Source organism: Hyaena hyaena, unplaced genomic scaffold, assembly GCF_003009895.1.
Source record: "Hyaena hyaena isolate Hyena2069 unplaced genomic scaffold, ASM300989v1 scaffold_127, whole genome shotgun sequence".
NCBI lineage: Eukaryota > Metazoa > Chordata > Mammalia > Carnivora > Hyaenidae > Hyaena > Hyaena hyaena.
The window spans coordinates 1,629,158-1,648,773 of NW_024080758.1; the positions used below are offsets into that span (position 1 = coordinate 1,629,158).

General features: G+C 36.6%; 1 protein-coding gene across 4 annotated transcripts in view; it reads left to right on the forward strand.

Annotated features, from left to right (window-relative positions):
* Positions 1 to 19,616, forward strand: part of CATSPERE (catsper channel auxiliary subunit epsilon) — a 151,842-nt gene that overhangs the window by 76,096 nt on the left and 56,130 nt on the right. For all 4 annotated transcript variants that reach the window (XM_039237502.1, XM_039237501.1, XM_039237505.1 and 1 more), the window contains exons 8-9: positions 6,218 to 6,324; positions 12,456 to 12,948. In XM_039237502.1, coding sequence (XP_039093433.1) covers positions 6,218 to 6,324; positions 12,456 to 12,948 — 600 coding nt within the window. The remainder of the gene's footprint in view (positions 1 to 6,217; positions 6,325 to 12,455; positions 12,949 to 19,616) is intronic.

Genomic DNA, 19,616 nt, shown 5'->3' on the forward strand with positions numbered 1-19,616 from the left:
ATTTGTTGGCACATAATTTTTCGTAGTATTCCCTGATAATTGCTTGTATTTCTGAGGGGTTGGTTGTAATAAGTCCATTTTCATTCATGATTTTGTCTATTTGAGTGCTCTCTCTTTTCTTTTTAAGAAGCCTGGCTAGAGATTTGTTAATTTTGTTTATTTTTTCAAAAAACCAACTCTTGGTTTCATTGATCTGTTCAACTGTTTGGTTTCTATATTGTTTATTTCTGCTCTGATTTTTATTATTTCTCTTCTCCTACTGGGTTTGGGGTGCTCTTGTTGCTCCCCCTCTAGTTCCTTTAGGTGAGCTGTTAGATTTTGCACTTGAGCTTTTTCTAATTTCTTGAAATAGGCCTGGAGAGTAATGTACTTTCCTCTTAGGACTGCCTTTGCCGTATCCCATAGAGTTTGGATTGTTGTATTTTTGTTTTCATTTGTTTCCATATATTTTTAAATTTCTTCTCTAATTGCCTGATTGGCCCATTTATTCTTTAGTAGGGTATTCTTTAACCTTCATGTTTTTGGAGGTTTTCCAGACTTCTTCCCGTGATTGATTTCAGGTTTCATAGCATTGTAATTTGAAAGTGTGCATGGTATGATCCCAATTCTTTTATATTTATTGAGGGCTGCTTAATGTCCCAGTATGTGATCTATCTTGGAGAATGTGCCATGCGCACTTGAGAAGTAAGTGAATTCCATGGCCTCAGGATGTAGAGTTCTAAATATACCTGTCAGATCCATCTGGCCCAAAGTGTCATTCAATTCCATTGTTTCTTTAGTGATTTTTGTCTAGTTGATCTATCCATTGCTGTAAGTGGAGTATTAACGTCCCCTACTATTAGCACATTCTTATCTATAAGATTGTTTCTGTTTGTGATTGTTTTATATATTTAGGTGCTCCCATATTCGGTGTGTAGACATTTATAATTGTTCTTCCTGATGGAGAGACCCTGTAATTGTTACATAATGCCCTTCTTCATTCCTTGTTACTGTCTTTAATTGAAAGTCCAGTTTGTCTGATATAAGTATAGCTACTCCAGCTTTCTTTTGACTTCCAGTAGCATGATATATATTTCTCCATCCCCTTACTTTTAATCTGAAGGTGTCCTCCAGTCTAAAATGCATTTCTTGTAGACAGCAAATAGATGGATTTTGGTGGGTTTTTTTTTTTTTTTTTCCATTCTGCTGCCTTATGTCTTTTGATTGGAGCATTCAGCCCATTTACATGTAGTGTTGTTATTGAAATATATGGGTTTAGAGTCATTGTGTCCTTTGTGGGATTCATGCTTGTCTCTAGTATCTTGCGTTCCTTGCAACATTTCCCTCAGAGTCCCCCTCAGGATTTCTTGTGGGGCTGGTTTAGTGGTGACGAATTCTTTCAATTTTTGTTCATTTGGAAAGACTTTTATCTCTCCTTCTATTCTGAATGACAGGCTTCCTGGATAGAGGATTCTTGGCTGCATATTTTTTCTGTTCATCACATTGAAGATTTCCTGCCATTCCTTTCTGGTCTGCCAGGTTTCAGTAGATAGGTCTGTCACCACTCTGATAGGTTTCCCTTTGTATGTTAGGGCCCTTTTCTCCCTAGCTGCTTTCAAAATTCTCTCTTTGTCCTTATATTTTGCCAATTTCACTATGATATGTCGTGCAGAAGATCGATTCAAGTTACGTCTGAGGGGAGTTCTCTGTGTCTCTTGAATTTCAACTTCTACTTCCCTCTCCAGGTTAGGGAAGTTCTCTGCTATACTTTGTTCCAGGACTCCTTCAGCACCTTTCCCTCTCTCTTCCTCTTCTGGGATTCCTATGATACAGATATTGTTCCGTTTGATTGTATCGCTGAGCACTTGAACTCTTCTTTCATGATTGTGATCAGTTTATCTCTCTTTTTCTCAGCTTCCTCTTTTTCTATAATTGTGTCTTCTAAATCACTTATTCTCCTTTCTGCCTCTTGAGTCCGTGCATTGGATGCCTCCATTTTATTTTGCATCTCATTTATAGCATTTTTTAATTAATCACAACTATTTTTAAATTTTTTAAAATGTTTTATTTATTTCTAGGAGAGAGAGAGAGAGACAGCTTGAGCAGGGGAGGGTCAGAAAGAGAGGGAGTCTGTGACTCAGGCTCCAGGCTCTGAGCTGGCAGTCAGCACAGAGCCCGACGCGGGGCTCGAACCCACGAACCACGAGATCATGACCTAAGCGAAAGTCGGACGCTTAACCGACTAAGCCACCCAGGCGCCCCTAATCACAACTATTTTTAAGCTCCATAGTCTTTGTAGCAGTAGTTTCTCTGATGTCTTCCATGACTTTCTCAAGCCCAGCGATTAATTTTATGACTATTGTTCTAAATTCTTGTTCAGTTATTTTGCTTATTAATATTTTGAGCAGTTCTTTAGCTATCAATTCTTCCTGGAATTTCTTTGGAGGAGAGTTCTTCTGTTTCATCATTTTGATTAGCTTTCTATCTCTTGTTAGTAAAAGCTTGTTATGTACTCTCCTGTGAGTGCTGCTGTACCAAAGAAGGCCCTGACTGTCCAGGGCCTGTCTGTTCAGAAAGTGTTCTTTGAATGGTGTCTCTTGGTCTCTCTTATTGAGACCTTGGTTATTTTATTTTCCTACTCATAGTGGTATTTGGGACTCTCTACCATGTGTACTTTGGCTTGTTTCTTGAGGTAGCTGCTATAAAGTTTTCTCAGCGGAATCTGTCTCCTTTTCCTCCCAAACTCCTGGATTCTGTAAGGGTTCCTATGACTACAGGCCTTCTCTGTTTGAGAGATGGGGGTGAGTGAAATGTACAGAACTCCCTACTTCTCCGCCATCTTGCCTCCTTCCCAGTTGTGACTCTTAAGAGTTAACCTTATGGACTTTCTTCTTTCTGATGGAACATTTCTTTCTTTCTTTTTTTTTTTTTTTAGAAATTTAAAAAAAAATTTTATGTTTTATTTATTTCTGAGAGAGGGAGAGAGGCAGCATGAACAGGGGAAGGTCAGAGAGAGAGGGAGACACAGAATCTGAAACAGGCTCCAGGCTCTGAGCTAGCTGCCAACACAGAGCTCGACACGGGGCTCAAACCCACGAACCATGAGATCATGACCCGAGCCGAAGTTGGACGCCCAACTGACTGAGCCACCCAGTTGCCCCTGATGGAACATTTCTACAATCTGTATTCTATAACAGTTCTATATTGTGGTGATGGTTACATAAATCTAGACATGTGATACAATTTCACAGAACTATATAAGAAAAGGAGAAATCTGTAAAACAGAATGGAAAAATCCTAATAATCTTAATACCCAAGTGAATAGTGCTGCCTCATCAATTTCCTGGGTTTGACAATTGATGCACTAAGATTATATAAAGCTGTTGTTATTGGGGAAAGCTAAACTCACTTCTTGTGAGTCAAACTATTTCAAAAAATTCTTTTTAAGATATAATTATAACTATTTTTTTGAAATAGCACTGCATATTATTTGGAAACCAACTTGACAATAAACTGTTTGTAAAAAGAAAAAATTCTTTAACATTTTCCCATTGTACTAAGAGTAAAATCCAAAATATTTTCCATACCTACAATGCTTAGCACGATGTAGCCTCTAGCTTTTATCTAACTTTTTCCTGTACTATTTTCTCTCTTACTACTTTCTAGCCCTTATCTCTCTTTCAATTCTTCAAACATAGTAATCCCTCTCCCACCTCAGAGCCTTTGTAACTCGTGTTCATTCTATCTGGAATGCTCCTCTCACAGTTGCATTGTGAAAACTATACTCTCTTCTGAGTTGTGAGATTTTTTTCTCCCTTATTTGTTCAACAAATACTTACAAATACAGGTTTAGGAGGCAGAGCCTCAAGGCAGCACTGCAGTTTTAGACATATTGGCTTGAAGTGTTCGTAAGACAAACAAAATCATTGTTAAGAATCAAGTTAGATACATTGATATTGAACTAGATATAAAATTTGGGATCGGGACCATACAATTTGAGCAGTTTTATGGGAACAGAATGATACTTGAAGTCATGTGATTGAATAAGATTACCTAGGAAGAGAATGTACTATGAGAAGTGTACTGGAAGGAAGAGACCAAGCTCTGGGGAGCTACAATGGAGCAAGGAGCAAATGGTATCATGGAAGCCAAGTAAGAGGGTGTTTCAAATAGTCCAATGTATCAAATGCTGCTGAAAACTCAGATGAAATGAACAAAACCTATATTAAGTTTCAAAATGTGTAAAGCCATATACTGATGTTATAACTAGAAAAATACTTTAAAAAACAATAATACTAAGCTTGAGATCACCATAGGGAAATTTGTCACAGATTCCTCATAGTAAAATAAACTGGCATGGTCCTTTTAGAAATAGTTTCAATAATATGTATCAAGAATGTTTAAAGTATTCATAGCTTGTGACCCAGTAATCTCGTTTCCCAGAATCTCATCAAAAGAAATAGTCCTAACTGTGGAAAAGACTGTACATCTGATGATATCCATGGTAATAATATTTATAATAGTGAAAGAATAAAGTTACCAAATGTCCAATAGGGGAGTGTTAAATCAATGTGGACAATTCACTCAGTGGAATATCGTGCTATCATTAAAAATGATGATTATAGGGGTGCCTGGGTAGCTCAGTCGGTTAAGCGTCTGACCGCAGCTCAGGTCATGATCTCACGGTTGGTGGGTTCGAGCCCGGTGTCGGGCTCTGTGCTGATAGCCAGCTCAGAGCCTGGAGCCTGTTTCAGATTCTGTGTCACCCTCTCTCTCTGTCCCTCCCCTGCTCACACTGCCTCTCTCTCTCTCTCTCAGAAATAAATAAAAACATAAAAAAAAAATTTTAATGTTTATATAGACTTCCAGTTAAACAACATGGATACATAATAGTAGACCTCATTTGGTAAATTCTAGGAAATATAATAAAAATTTTTAATATTTTTATAATTGCTGTGTGTTAATTTTTGCCATATTTATAAAATAATCCTTAATGACCATGAATTATATATTCTTAATGAAAAAAATGTTTTAAGCTTGTTTGCATGATTGTCTTAACTTTTTCTTCACCTATCCTTTTTTATATTATTTTTTATTTTTAATCCTATCTTATTCTATGCTACGTTTATTTATTCCCTTTGCAGTTATATGAAAGACAGTTGTATTTAAAAGTCTGAATAGTGAATATAATTTTCAGGAATAAAATTTAAAATATCCATTATTTATTATTTACCAAGCAACCTATATTTCTCCATCAAAAATCAATAAATGTGTATGCTTCAGAGGTTCTTACCTAACCACATTCACTCTGAAAATTAGATTAAATCCTATTATATAATCCCATAGTCCCAATGAATACACCCTGACACTCATCATAGCAATCTCAAAGGCTTCTTTGCTGGTGGTTGACATTTCTAGGAAGTTAACTGGAGCATTATTGAAGGATTAGGGCAGAAGGAAGCCATGGAATATTTGGACTGGCTCTCATCTGACATTTTATTTTAGGGATTCCCCATAATGAAAACATCACCTCTATTCCAAAAATACCTATTAGGAAAAATTCCAGGCTGTTCAGCTTCTCCTTAAATCTCATTAGAAAAAGAGGAAGCATATCAGATCTACTGTTATACTAAGAGAAGTTTGGTTAAAGCCTCCAGATATCATCTGAAACCTACCTTGAAAGAAGATGTTGTTTTGAAGTCAGATTCATATAGAAATAATTCTGACATAATTTGGGGAGCTTGGGTGGCTCAGTCAGTTAAGCATTTGTCTTCACTCAGGTCATGATCTCACAGTTCATGGTTTCGAGCCCTCCATCGGGCTCTGTGCTGACAGCTCAGAGCCTGGAGCCTGCTTCCTATTCTGTGTCTCCCTCTCTCTCTGCCCCTCCCCTTCCTGTGCTCTGTCTCTCTCTCTCTCAAAAATGAATAGACATTTTTAAAAAATTAAGATGTAATTTATTTAAAGGTCCCCATAATGTCAATTCATTCAAGAATCTGATTATGTATATTATTTTCAACATGTTGGAAAAGGTATTATAACTTCTTTTTAATTCATGAAGTTCAATGGGGGAGGAAGTCCTACGGTAGAAAAAACCTGATCTTAAAAATGTGGTAAATCTATAAATACAAATAATGTCTTAGCTAAGACAACAAATTCAATACATCATGATATAATTTCAGAATAATTTTGTCTATGGAAAGTAAAAAGAGGATTTTTTGTTTTTGTTTTTTTACAGAATTCCAAAATACTTAGCAAGGAGCTGGCCACTTTAGGACAGAAGCCTGTCATATTTACAAGTCTGAAGAAAAGATTTTATTATCCAGATAGCAAAATGAAGAATGGGTATTTAATTTTAAACTTCATATATAAATTTCATTTTTTTAATTTTGTAAAATAACTATCAGAAATTCAAAGCAAAAGAAATTTTAAAAACCTAGTGAAATTCCATGGAATATCTTATATGTAGTTGCCAAGTGGCTTCTTTCATGATACACACAAAAAATTGCAATAATCAGAGCTAGGTACCAACTTAGAAAATGCTAGTCACACTTCTTGATTATAGTTTTATCATTTCATATTAATAGCTAAACTTCAGTCCAAATGCCTTATTCAGGATGTTGGCAAATCCTGGCAATATCTCAAAACATTTCCTGGCAGTTCAGAAAAGTGAACCACAGTGCTTTAACTGATGCTGAAATTATTACCAGCATCAGTACCCATATACACAACAATTGTTCCTTGGTTCAGGAGACAAGGAAGGAAATAGACATTATGATAGAGGTGAACCCAGGTGAAATAGAAAAGAGGGTGCACAAAACAAGGCTTGGATAAAAGGGAATCAAGGAGGACTTCCCTAAAGAGATAAAACCCACATTATTGAAAAGAAATAAAAGTCAATTGGGAGAACATTCCAGAGAGGCGACGTACACAAGGGCCTCCGAGCAGAGACCTGAGAAAGCAGAAAGCAATGCATTTCAGGAGATGCAAAGAAGTTGAACTCGTGAGTAAAGTCAAGGGTGACATTCAGAGAAGATACTTTTTTAAACATCTTAATAGCCTGGGGCTAAAATTCCTGCTGATTTTATAAAACTCTGGGAGTTGGGAGAACTCTGGGAGTCATTATAAAACCAGTTAAAGGGTTGTCTGATTTAGCAGGTAGGTAGGAAATTATAGGTACGGTTTGTTTCTGTTAAGAGGAGACATAGTTGCCTTCTTCTTAGGAGGAACGGATCTAGTTCTCACCATTAAGTGTTTTGCATGGTTTTTTGTAGATGCTCCTTTATCAAGATGAGGAAGTTCCCCTCCGTTGCTTGCTTAGCTGAGCGTGTTCATCATCAGTGGGTGTGAGATTTTTGTCAAATGCTTTTTCTGCATCTACTGATGTGATTATATACTTTTTCATTTTTAACCTATTGATGTGATGGATTACATTAATTGATTTTTAATGTTGAACCAGACTTGCATAAGTGGAATAAATCCCATTTGGTCGTGGTATATAATTCTTTTTACACATCGTTGAATTCAAAGGATCTGTAACTTTTCCCGTAATGTCTTTATCTGATATTGGTATTAGGGTATCTGGCTTTCTCTATTGTTCTTCTGTTTTCAATTTACTGATTTCCATTGCAATGTTTTTCTTCTGGTTCCTCTAGGTTTATATTGCTTTTTTCCCCTCTAGTTTTCTAAGGTGGAAGCTTAGAGTATTGAGTTTAGGTCTTTCTTCTTTTCTAAATATGCATTTAATACCATACATTTCCCTCTAAGCCTTTCTTTCCCTGAAGCCCCCAAAGTTTGGTAAGTTGTATTTTTTCATTTGTTCAAAACATTTTTTCATTTTCATTTTGTTCAAAATATTTTTAAATTTCCATTCAGATTTCTTCCTTGACTTATGTGTTATTTAGAAGTGTTTAATCTCCAAACATCAGGGATTTTTTTCCAGCTATCTTTCTGTTATTTAATTCTAGCTTAATTATATAGTATTTTGAGAGCATACTTTGTATAATTTCTATTTTTTTAAATTTCTTAAGGTGTGTTTTGTGACCCAAGATATGGTGTGTTATGGTGAATGTTCTATGAGAGCTTGAGAAGAATGTATATTCTTCTGTTGTTGGATGAGACATTCTTTATACGTCAATTAGATCCACTTGATTGATGATGCTGTTCGGTTTAATTATGTCCTTACTAATTTCCTGCCTGCTGCATCTATCAATTACTGAAAGAGGAGGATTTTTTAAAGTATTTATTTATTTTTGAGAAGAAGAGACAGAGTGTGAGTGGAAGAGGGGCAGAGAAAGATGGAGACACAAAATCGGAAGCAAGCTCTGAGCTGTTAGCACAGAGCTCAAGGTGGGGGCTCAAAACTAATTTTTAAAAAGCACGGGAATGTAAACACAAACGCAAACACAAAATCAGGCAAGTGATTACGTGTAAGCAGGTAAGGGTGGAGGAAGGAGAGACATAGGGCATTTCTAAAATATGGGTAATGTTCTGATTCTTGATCTAGGTGATTAATATACAGGTGTTCACCTTAGTATTATTCTTTAAATGTACGTGTATCATATATTCTTTTGTATATATGATACAGTCATAATAAAATTATCAAATAAGTGGTGTTTTTTAAAAACTTTCTTAACGTTTATTCATTTTTGAGAGACAGAGACACAGCATGAATGGGGGAGGGGCAGAAAGAGAGGGAGACACAGAATCTGAAGCCGGCTTCTAGGCTCTGAGCTAGCTGTCAGCACAGAGCCCGAGTAGGGCTCCAACTCAGGAACCCTGAGATCATGACCTCAGCTGAAGTCGAATGCTTAACTGACTGAGCCACCCAGGAGCTCCCTAAGTAAGTGGTGTTTTTAAAGAAACATAAAGAAAATACGTATAAAGAGAGAATATCAGAGGTTCATTAAAAAAGATTGCCTTGGATGCCATAAAATACCATCCACATGATTGACTAATCAGGGTTTAGAAAAGTTAACCTTATAAAATATACATCTTGTAGTAAAACAAGAAAGCAAAATGGAAGAGATAGTTTTGTGCAGTAAAAGACAGTAGGACATAAAGACAGGAAGATGGAAGAAGCACTCCCAATGGAGATTAAGAGCATAAACAGTTCTGATAGGCAAACAGGAAGAACATACCCGAAATTTAATATGGCAAGTGAAATCGAATAGGAAAAAATATGGAGATTCTCTGAAAATCATTTGGAGTAGCTTGAATTTTTTCCTGGATATAATTAAGGGGCCACTGATGTTTCTAAGCAGAACATCACTTAATGAAATTCAGTTTAAAGGAGATAAATTACAACATAGCAGATTAAATGCATTTGTTTATCTCCACTCTCTCCCATAATCTCGCTAAGAAAGTTGGCAAGCCTCTCAGGAGAAGCAATAGGAAGGGAAGCAAGAAGGTAGAAAGCAGAGAGAGAAATGGTAACCGACTTAGTAGAGCATGAATTGTAGTCGTTAAGAGCTCGCAGAGGGAATTCTAAAGTGATGGGGAACCCCCCCCCCCGCCAGCCCAGCATGCCTTCAGTTCTTTCCTCCTGCTCTGCTCCCTAAATATGGAAACCTAGCAAATATCCTGGCAAAAGAGAAGAGCATTTTTCTTTGAACTGACCAGACCTACTTAAAATAAGTTAAATTGGAGTCAGAAGGGAAAAAGCACAATAGAGCACATGGTGAGCAAGAAGTATCCCTCAGAGCTGACCCACACACAACTTGTTATGACTTCTCTTTAAATATTAGACAACCAAAGACTACCAGAGAATAACAGATTCCAACATGAATGTCAGACACCTGAATCAATAAAAAGAACAGTAGAACTCAGAGGAAACAACACATAGAGGGAGCCAAAGAAAAGCTCACAAAAAAGTATAAAATCTTCAGAGAAATAGAAAATATTATATACATAAAAGAAAATTAAGGTGTTATAAAATGGGAAAGAAGTAACAAAAGAATTTTGAAAAGTGTATAATCACCATTCAGAATTCAAACATTGGAAAACAAAATGGTAGACACGGAAAGTTGAAGCTGTGGTTCATCTATACAATGGAAGACTACTTGGCAATGAGAAGGAATGAAATGCTGCCATTTGCAACAACGTAGATGGAACTGGAGGGTATTATGCTGAGTGAAATAAGTCAGAGAAAGACAGGTTTCATATGTTTTCATTCATACGTGGAACTTGAGAAATTTAATGGAGAACCATGAGGGAAGGAAAGGAGAAAACGTAGTTTCAAACAGAGAGGGAGGCAAACTATAAGAGATTCTTGAGGAGAACAAACTGAGGGTTGATGAGGGGATGGGGGAGGGTGGGTAACGGGCATTGAGGAGGGCACTTGTTGGGATAAGCACTGGGTGTTATATGGAAGCTATACATAATATATATAAGGGAATCTACCCCCAAAACACCATGAGCACACTGTATACACTGTATGTTAGCAAACTTGACAATAAATTATATATAAAAGAAAGAAAGAAAGAAAATAGTTAGGAAAAAAATTGAAATGCTCAGTATGCTTTAGCCAGGCCTTGTAGATAAGAAGTTATCCATTCAAACAAAATAGTCATTGATACCTAGTTATAAGAGGGCTATACCCATATGAGCTTATTATATAGCCAGTGGACAATGTAACAAAATGGTACTGATGGCTTTTTTTATATTTGTTTATTTATTTTGAGAGAGAGAAAAAGCGGGGAAGGGGCAAAGAGAGAGGGAGAGAGAATCCCAAGCAGGCTCTGCACTGTTAGCGCAGAGCCTGAGGTAGGACTTGAACTCACAAACCATGAGATCACAACCTGAGCTGAAATCAAGAGTCAGATACTTAACTAACTGAGCCACCCATGCACCCCATGATGATTTTAGAGATTGTACTTATGGGGCACCTGGGTGGCTCAGTCGGTTTAAGCAGCAACTTGGGCTCAGGTCGTGATCTCACAGTTCGTGGGTTCAAGCCCCACGTCAGGCTCCGTGCTGACAGCTCCTGTGTCTTCCGATCCTGTGTCTCCTCTCTCTGCCCCTCCCCCGCTCGCGCTCTGTCTCTCTCTATCAAAAATAAAATAAACATGAAAAATTAAAAAAAAGAAATTGTACTTGACACTGATGTTACAGTGTCAGTAGTGTGGCTTGCAAAAAACAATAATTGCTTCGAATGTCATGGCAGCATAGTGATTTGCTGATGACCCTACAAGTGCCCCAACATGGGGTGCCTTGACCTGCCAGGATCACATTCCTAGTGGGCAGAATGCCATCACCCAGGTATATAGTCACTGAGGAAATAGAAAACTTAAGAGGTGCTCACTGAACATCTATAACCTGATGTATCCTGGATTGCCCTGCTAAGAAACTCTCCTTGGAATTTTTCATAACTTCCAAGATACATGGTAGAATGTTTGTTTCCCCAAATTCCTCTGCATGTCCACTCAAAAGATAGCCCTGTCAAATCTTAGAATACTAAGAAAAAAAAAAGGGAAGTACCTAAAAACATAAAGGCAACCCATTTAAATAATTGTGGGAATCAATGTTTCATCTGGCTTTTTCATTAGTAAACTTTCATACAAAAAGATTGGAGAAGATGCCCTCAGAGTTCTGAAGTCTCCACCTAGCTAATTTATCCAGCAGGTGTGTAAACTATTTTCAGATATTCGGGGTCTCAAAAATTTATGTTCATGTATACTTTCACAGAGGGGTACTGAAGAATGTGCTTTAGCCAAACCAGAAAGATCGAAGCTCTGGACTGAGTACATGGTGGCTTCAGCCCAGAGAGTAATGACTACTACTTAGTAGATGACCTCTGTCTTTACCACATAGAAAATATTATGAAGCAGCATTTCACCTACTGGCACACTTAGGAAACAACAAATTTTTAAAAACCAAATTATTAACTCTAGGAGAAGGATTATGAATATATATGTATGTAGGTGAAAATGTAATTTTGGTACAATAACTGGGTCAGTAGTAAACAATATTTACATAATAAAACAATGTAAACCCTATAGATTTAGCTAAACACCGTGATGTTGGGGAAGAAGAGATGTATGGGTAGTTATATTTTATGAGCAATACATCTTCATCTGTCATATAAGAAGCCAATAGATAATGTGTAAAAAGTATATATTAAGAGAGAAGCATAAGAACATTTGAGAATTTGGAGACACAATGCAAATGAAAGAGCTGTAAGAGTCCAGATTGTTTTCCTTTGGGAACAAGAGTGAAGAATGTGGAAAAATGGGGTGGAGGTAGCATTTTAGTGTGATTTGATTTGTTTAACTCAGATTTATTTTGATAAAAATAAAATTTTTTTCAAGATGATATATGTCAGTAATATACAAACTGGATGAGAAGAGAGAGGCCATTAAATGTTTATATTTTCTACATTTATAATTTCTATATTTAAGTTTTATATGTGTATAATATCTTTTCTAATTCATTTTTATATTATCATATTATTAATTTTCATATTTTTTTCTTCTTAGGACCTGGCATATTGCATTACCAATGTCAGTAGACGATGTGCTAAAGGAAGTTAAAGGAAATCAAGTGGCTTTTCAAGACTGCTTTATTGCAGATGTTATTTTCCTGCTGTCCTTCCCTTTGTTGACCATGCCCGATATTCCTGGCTTTTTGCCAATCACTACACCACAAGGTAGTCCGTTAATAGCATCCCAGATGTCTTGTGTTCCTTCATCGGTTGTGGTGGTAGCTGATATGGAGACCTTTCAAACAAATGATTCATTCCGCACTTGGACCAGAATCAGAGTGCCTCCAAACATTTTGACTGACGATGAGAGACACAACGTTTCTGATGTGTACGTATCATGGGATGGAATATTTTTTCTCATAAACAGTGTTCTTTACATCAGAACTTTTATTGCGTTCAGAAGACTGGGAAGAGATGAAAATCTTCCCGATAATGGAATTAGTGGCGCTACAATAAGAAAATGGTGTTGGGTCAAATATCTAATAAAGGTTAGTAAAAGATTTATATACGTATATTAGACTTACACATTTAGACAAATATACTATATCGTTTAATTCCATGATAGAAAAGAGACTATACTATACAAATTTTGCAAAGCTGTTTTATTTTGGGTGGTAAATAAATCCATCTTTGTAACCTTAGAGATGCATTTCCAACAACAAAGAATTAAATAAATCTTGGTTGTTATTATTATGCAGAGTCATTTAGTCATATTATAAGAGTTTTGTTTTGCCCTGAAATGGGCAAAAGATCCCAAAAATTATTTTACCCAAAGATACTATGTGCTCTCAAAAATGGATTAACTTTTCCTTTTGACAATATAGTGAATAAAATATTTCAGCCATTCTGACACGTGTGAGTTGATATCTCATTGTAGTTTTGATTTGCATTCCCCCAATGATGAGTGACGTTGAGCATCTTTTCATGTGTCTGTTGGCCATCTGGATGTCTTCTTTGGAGAAGTGTTCATTTCTTCTGCCCATCTCTTAAGTGGGTTATTTGATTTTTGGGTGTTGAGTTGTATAAGTTCTTTATAGATTTTGGATACTAACAATTTATGAGATGTGTCGTTTCCAAGTATCCTCTCCCATTCCATAGGTTGTCTTCTACTTTTCTTGATGGTTTCCTTTGCTGTGTAGAGGTTTTTCTTTTAATGAAGTCTCAGTAGATTATTTTTGCTTTTGTTTCTTTTGCCTTAAGAGACCAATCTAGTAAGAAGTTGCTACTGCGATATAAAAGAGGTTACTGCCTGTGTTCTCCTCTAAGATTTTAGTGGTTTCCTGTTTCACATTTGGGCCCTTAATCCATTTTGAACTTATTTTTGTGTATGGTGTAAGAAAGTGGTCCAGGTTCATTCTTCTGCATATCACTCTCCAGTTTTCTCAACACCATTTGGTGAAGAGACTGTGTTTTTTCCATTGGATATTCTTTCCTGCTTTGTCAAAGTTTAATAGTCCGTATCATTTTGGATTAATTTCTGGATTTTCTATTCTGTTCCACTGATGTATGTCTGTTTTTGTGCTTGTACCATACTGTCTTGATTACTATAGTTTTGTAATATATTTTGAAGAAAGGACAAATTTTAAAAACTAATTAGAAAGTGTTTTGAACTATGGGCATCTGGGTTACTCAGTTAGTTAAGCATCAGTCTCTTGATTTCAGCACAGGTCATGATCTCAGGATTCGTGAGACAGAGCCCCATGTTGGGCTCTGTGCTGATAGCATGGAGCCTGCTTGGGATTCTCTCTGCCCCCCCCCCCCACTTTCTCTGCTCCTCCCCTGCTCACCCTTTCTCTCTCTCAAAATAAATAAACATTTTTAAAAAAGTGTTTTGAACTGAAAGAAAATAGAAACAGAACATGTCAAAATTTATGGGATGCTACTAAAGAGATACTTAAAGGGAAATTTATAATATTAATCCTCTATATTACAAAAGAAGAAATATCTCAAATCCATAGTCTCCACTTCCACTTTAACAATCTGGAAACGATTTAAACCAAAATATACAGAAGAAAGGAATTTTTTTAAAAACCAACCAGGTACATTGCATTACAAAAGCAAAAACAAAACAAAAAAAACAGAAAACTTGTAGAGAAAATCAACAGAACCAAAAAGCTGGTTCATTGAGAAGATGCATAAAATTGGCAACTCTTTAGCCAGACTGACTGAGGATAAAACAAAAAAGAAAAGACACAAATTACGAGTATTGAGACTGAAAGAAGTGGAATCGCGCAAATTCGACTGCTACTAAAAAAATAAAAATAAAACAATGTTACAAACAACTGTAAATACAAAGTTAAAAAGAACCTAAAACACATTCAAAAACCATAAAATGGACAAATGGTTGAAAGACACAAACTAGCTAAGCCTCCTTAAGAAGAAACAGATGACAGGGCACCTGGGTGGCTCAGTTGGTTAAGCATCCGATTTCGGCTCAGGTCATGACCTCATGGTTCGTGGGTTTGAGCCCCATGTCAGGTTCTGTGCTGGCAGCCAGCTCAGAGCCTGTAGCCTGCTTCAGATTCTGTGTCTCCCTCTCTCTCTGCCCCTACCCCACTCATGCTCTGTTTCTCTCTCTCTCTTAAAAATAAATGGTTTTTTTTTAAATTTTTAAAAGAACAGATGACATGAATACTTTTACATCAGTCAAAGAAATTGAATTTGTTATTTAAAAATTTTCCCACAAAGAAAACTCCAAGTCAAGAGAATTTCATCAGTGTCCTGCTGTATATTTTAAAAATAAATCATGCCAATTCTAAACTTCAGGAAGCTGAAGCAGGAGCAATACTTTTCAATTGAGTCCATGGGGCAGCTGTCTGATACTACAACCAAGAATAATATATTAGAAAAAAGACTACAGAGCAATATCTCTCATAAACAAAATCTTAAACTTCTAAGCAAAATTTTAGCAAATCAGATCCAACAATATATAGAAAAGAAAATATATCATGGCCAGGTAGGGTTTTAGCTCAGGAATGAGAGAGTAGTTTACATTAGAAAATCGATCAACACGATTTACCATATTAGAAAACAACAAAAGAAAAAAACCATATGATCATTTCAACAGACACAGAAAAGCACTTGACAATAGCCAATATACATAATTGATTTTAACAATCAGCAAAATAGAAATAAGAGGGAACTTTTTCAACTTAACACAGGACATTCATAAAATCAGTGGCTAACATTGTGCATGATGATAAAAGACTAGTCCACTTAGATTTAATGTAATTATTGCTGTGGTTGAGTTTAAGTCTACCATTTTGGTGTCCATTTTCTATTAACAGTATACTTTGTTTCTTTGTCTTTTCTTGCCTTCTTTGCTTAAAATAAAAAACAAGGCAAGAATGTGTGCTCAGACCACTTCTATTCAACATTGTACCGGCCAGTCTAGTAGATGCAATGAGTCAAGAAACAAAGGTATCTATATTGGAAAGGAAGAGTGAAACTGTCTTTATTAACAAACAGCATCATTAGATGTAGAAAAGAATCTACAAAAAACTATCAGGGCTAATAAATATGTTTATTAAGATTGTAGTTTACAAGATCAGTGTAAAAAAGCAATTTTATTTCCATATGAACTATGCAAACAATTCAATTTTGTATATGAAATATACAAACATAAAAATGAACAATCGTAATTTGAAATTTTAAAAACTACTATTTATCGTACATTATAAAATATTAAGTGCTTAGTGATTATTCTGACAAAAGATGTACAAGTGTATACACACTTAAAGACTACAGAACACAAATAACCATGTGATATCACTCAGATGAGATGCAAACCAAGACACAGAGTCTTAACTACAGAGAACACACAATGGTCACCAGAAAGGAGATGCGAGGGGCCGGGGGGGCGGATGGAGGAGAGGGAATGGGGGAAATAGGTGATGGGGATTAAGGAGTGCACTTGTGGTGAGCACTGGGTGATGTACAGAAATGTTGAATCACTATATTGTACACCTGAAACTAATATTACACTGTATGTTAACTCACTGGAATTTAACTAAAAGCTTAAAAAAATGATACTACACATAACACACACACACACACACACTACAAAATATTACTGATGAAATAAAAGACTTAAATGAAGAAATCTGTTCATGGGTAAGAAGACTCTATTGTTAAGACATCAATGCTTGAGAAGTTCAGCACACATCAATTAAAATACCAGTAGGCTTCTAATAGAAATTGAGAAGCTGATTCTAAAAGTCATATGGAAATTCAAGGGAGAACAAAAAATATTACAAATATCCCAAAATTAATGCCACTAAAAATGTACAAGATCTTGGCTGAGACAAAAATAAAATATTATCAAAAATATTAATAAAGATATGAAGAAATAGCTATATCATGTTCATGGAGTAGAATACAGAGTATTGTAAGCTTTTCACTTCTATCCAGATTTATCTATAGATCCGATACAGTTCCAGTCACAATCCCAATGTTACTTTGTGGAGCTCAATACACTGATTCTAAAATATACATCAAAGAGTAAAGAGCTGAAGGCTGGAATGGGTTGGGGTAGCAAAGTATTTCTTCTCTCATATATCAAAAGTTATTATAAAGCTACAGCAAGACATAAAATATTTATAGCAGCTTTTTTTCATTTCGTTCCATATCTCACCACCTTTGGGGGTGTCCAATCTTTTATTATTATCTAAACTCTTCTGGAGGATATGCACTAACTTCCTTATGTTTTGTGCTTATATGGTGCACTATTTTTATTCTTTTACTATCAATCTGGCTGTGACTTCATACTTCTTATAACCTGTATCTTGTTTCTTCTCCAGTGTGACAACATGTGCTTTAGAGTTATAGTATTCAGGGATGCCTGGGTGGCTCAGTCGGTTAAGCGTCCGACATCGGCTCAGGTAATGATCTCGTGAATTCACCAGTTTGAGCCCAACATCAGGCTCTGTGCTGACAGCTCAGAGCCTGGAGCTGCTTCAGATCTGCATCTCCCTCTCTCTCTGCCCCTCCTCTGCTTGCGCTCTGTCTTTCTCTGTTCTCAAAAGTAAATAAACATTTAAAAAAGTTTACAAAATTATAGTATTCAGTCCACTTAGATTTAACATAACTACTGCTATGGTTGGAGTTAAGTCTAACATCTTGGTATTCGTTTTCTAGTAACCCTGCATGCTCTTTGTTCCTTTGTTTCTCTCTTCTTCTAAATGAATCATGTATTTTTCAGTATCTCTGTTTTCAACTGCGTTGGGTTTTTTTTTCCAAGACCTTCTTTTTAGTGACTGCATTGGCTGTACAATAATCTTTTTGTTAAGTCTATTTATTTATTTTTAGAGTGCATGCATGCACACATGCATGCGTCAGGGAGGGGCAGAGAGAGAGGGAGAGAGAGAGAACCCCAAGCAGGCTCCCTGCTGTCAGCACAGAGCCCAATGCAGAGTTCAGTCTCACAAACCGTGGGATCATGACCTGAGCCAAAACCAAGAGTCTGACGCATAACTGACTGAGCCCCCCAGACACCCCTACGATAATCATCTTTAATTTATCAGAGTCTAATTTCAAGTAATATATACTTCACAACAGTGTAAGAAATTTATGACTGTATGATTCCATTTATAGCCTACCCACCTTTTATACTCTTAGGTCGTATTTTACTTCTAAATATGCTACAAATCTCAAAATATATTGTTAATATTTTTCCTTTAAAAAGGTCGATTGTCAGGTTGCCTGCATGGCTCAGTTGATTAAGTGACTGACTCTGCTTTTGGCTCAGGTCATGATCTCATGGTTTTGTGAGTTCGAGCCCCACATCGGGCTCTGTGCTGACAGCACGGGGATTCTTCTTCTCCCCCTCTCTCTGCCTCTACCCTACTTTGTGCTCTCTAAGAGAGAGAGAGAGGAAGAGAAAGAAAGAAAGAAAGTCAATTGTCATAAAGGTATATAGACATAAACTGATGACAAAATAAGTCTTTATGTATATATTCTCCCAGGGATGCTTTATTTCTGTTTGCATATCCAGAGTTGCTCCTGAATTCATTACCCTTCTGCCTGAGAAATGTCTTTGCATTTTCCTGCACAACAAGTTCTCTCCAGCACTCATCTGTATAAAGGTGTCTTTACTTTTGGCCTTCATTTTTGAAGGGTGTTTTTCACTGACTACAGAATTATAGGATGACAGCTGGGTTTTGTTGTTTTTAAAGCAATTTATGATGACATCGTTCCATCATCTTATGGCCTATGTCTGAGGAAGAAGTCAGCCATCATTCATGCCATTGATTTCATATATACAATGTGTCTTTTGGGGGCACCTGGGTGGCTCAGTCGGTTAAGTGTCCGACTTCAGCTCAGGTCATGATCTCACAGTTTGTGGGTTCGAGCCCCACATCGGGCTCTGTGCTGACAGCTCAGTGCCTGGAGCCTGCTTCGGATTCTGTGTCTCCCTCTCTCTCTGCCCCTCCCCTGCTCACGCTGTCTCTCTCTCTCTCTCTCTCTCTCAGAAATAAATAAAACATTAAAAAAATTTTTTAGAAACCAGTGTGTCTTTTTATCTGTAGCTTTTAGAATTTGCTCTTTATCTTTGTTCTTCAGCTCTTTTATTATGTATTATTTATTCATGATTAGGTGTGATTTTCTTTGTGTGCTGTTTGTGGTTCCACTGAGCTTCGTGGGTTTCTGGGATTATGTCGTTCGTTAATTTGGGGTTGTTCTTGGACATTATCTCCTCAAATATTTCTTCTGCACTATTCTGTTTTTCCTCTCCTTCTAGGAGTTTAAAAATGCACAGATGACGCCATTTAATATTGCCCCACAGATCTGGATCTGTTCATTTTGTGTTTATTCTACTTCATTCTTTGTATTTCAGGTTGTCTGTTAACCTGTCTTCAAGTTCACTGCCCCTCAGCTTTTCCCACTTTACTCTCGAATGCATCTAATAATTTTTTTATTCCTGATGTCATATTTTTTATTTCTAACATTTTCACTTTGTTCTTTTTTTATATATATATGTCATTTACATGTCTCAGCTGAAATTCCCCGTCTCTGTCCTCACGTTGCCCATCTTTTCCAGTAGGTCCTTCCCATTTTTATCAGTTATTACCTCTTTAGCCATATTTGGGCTCTTAGCACTGGCAAGATTCCAGAGATCTCTTCATACTGTACAACGGGCCCACCACCTCTCCAAATC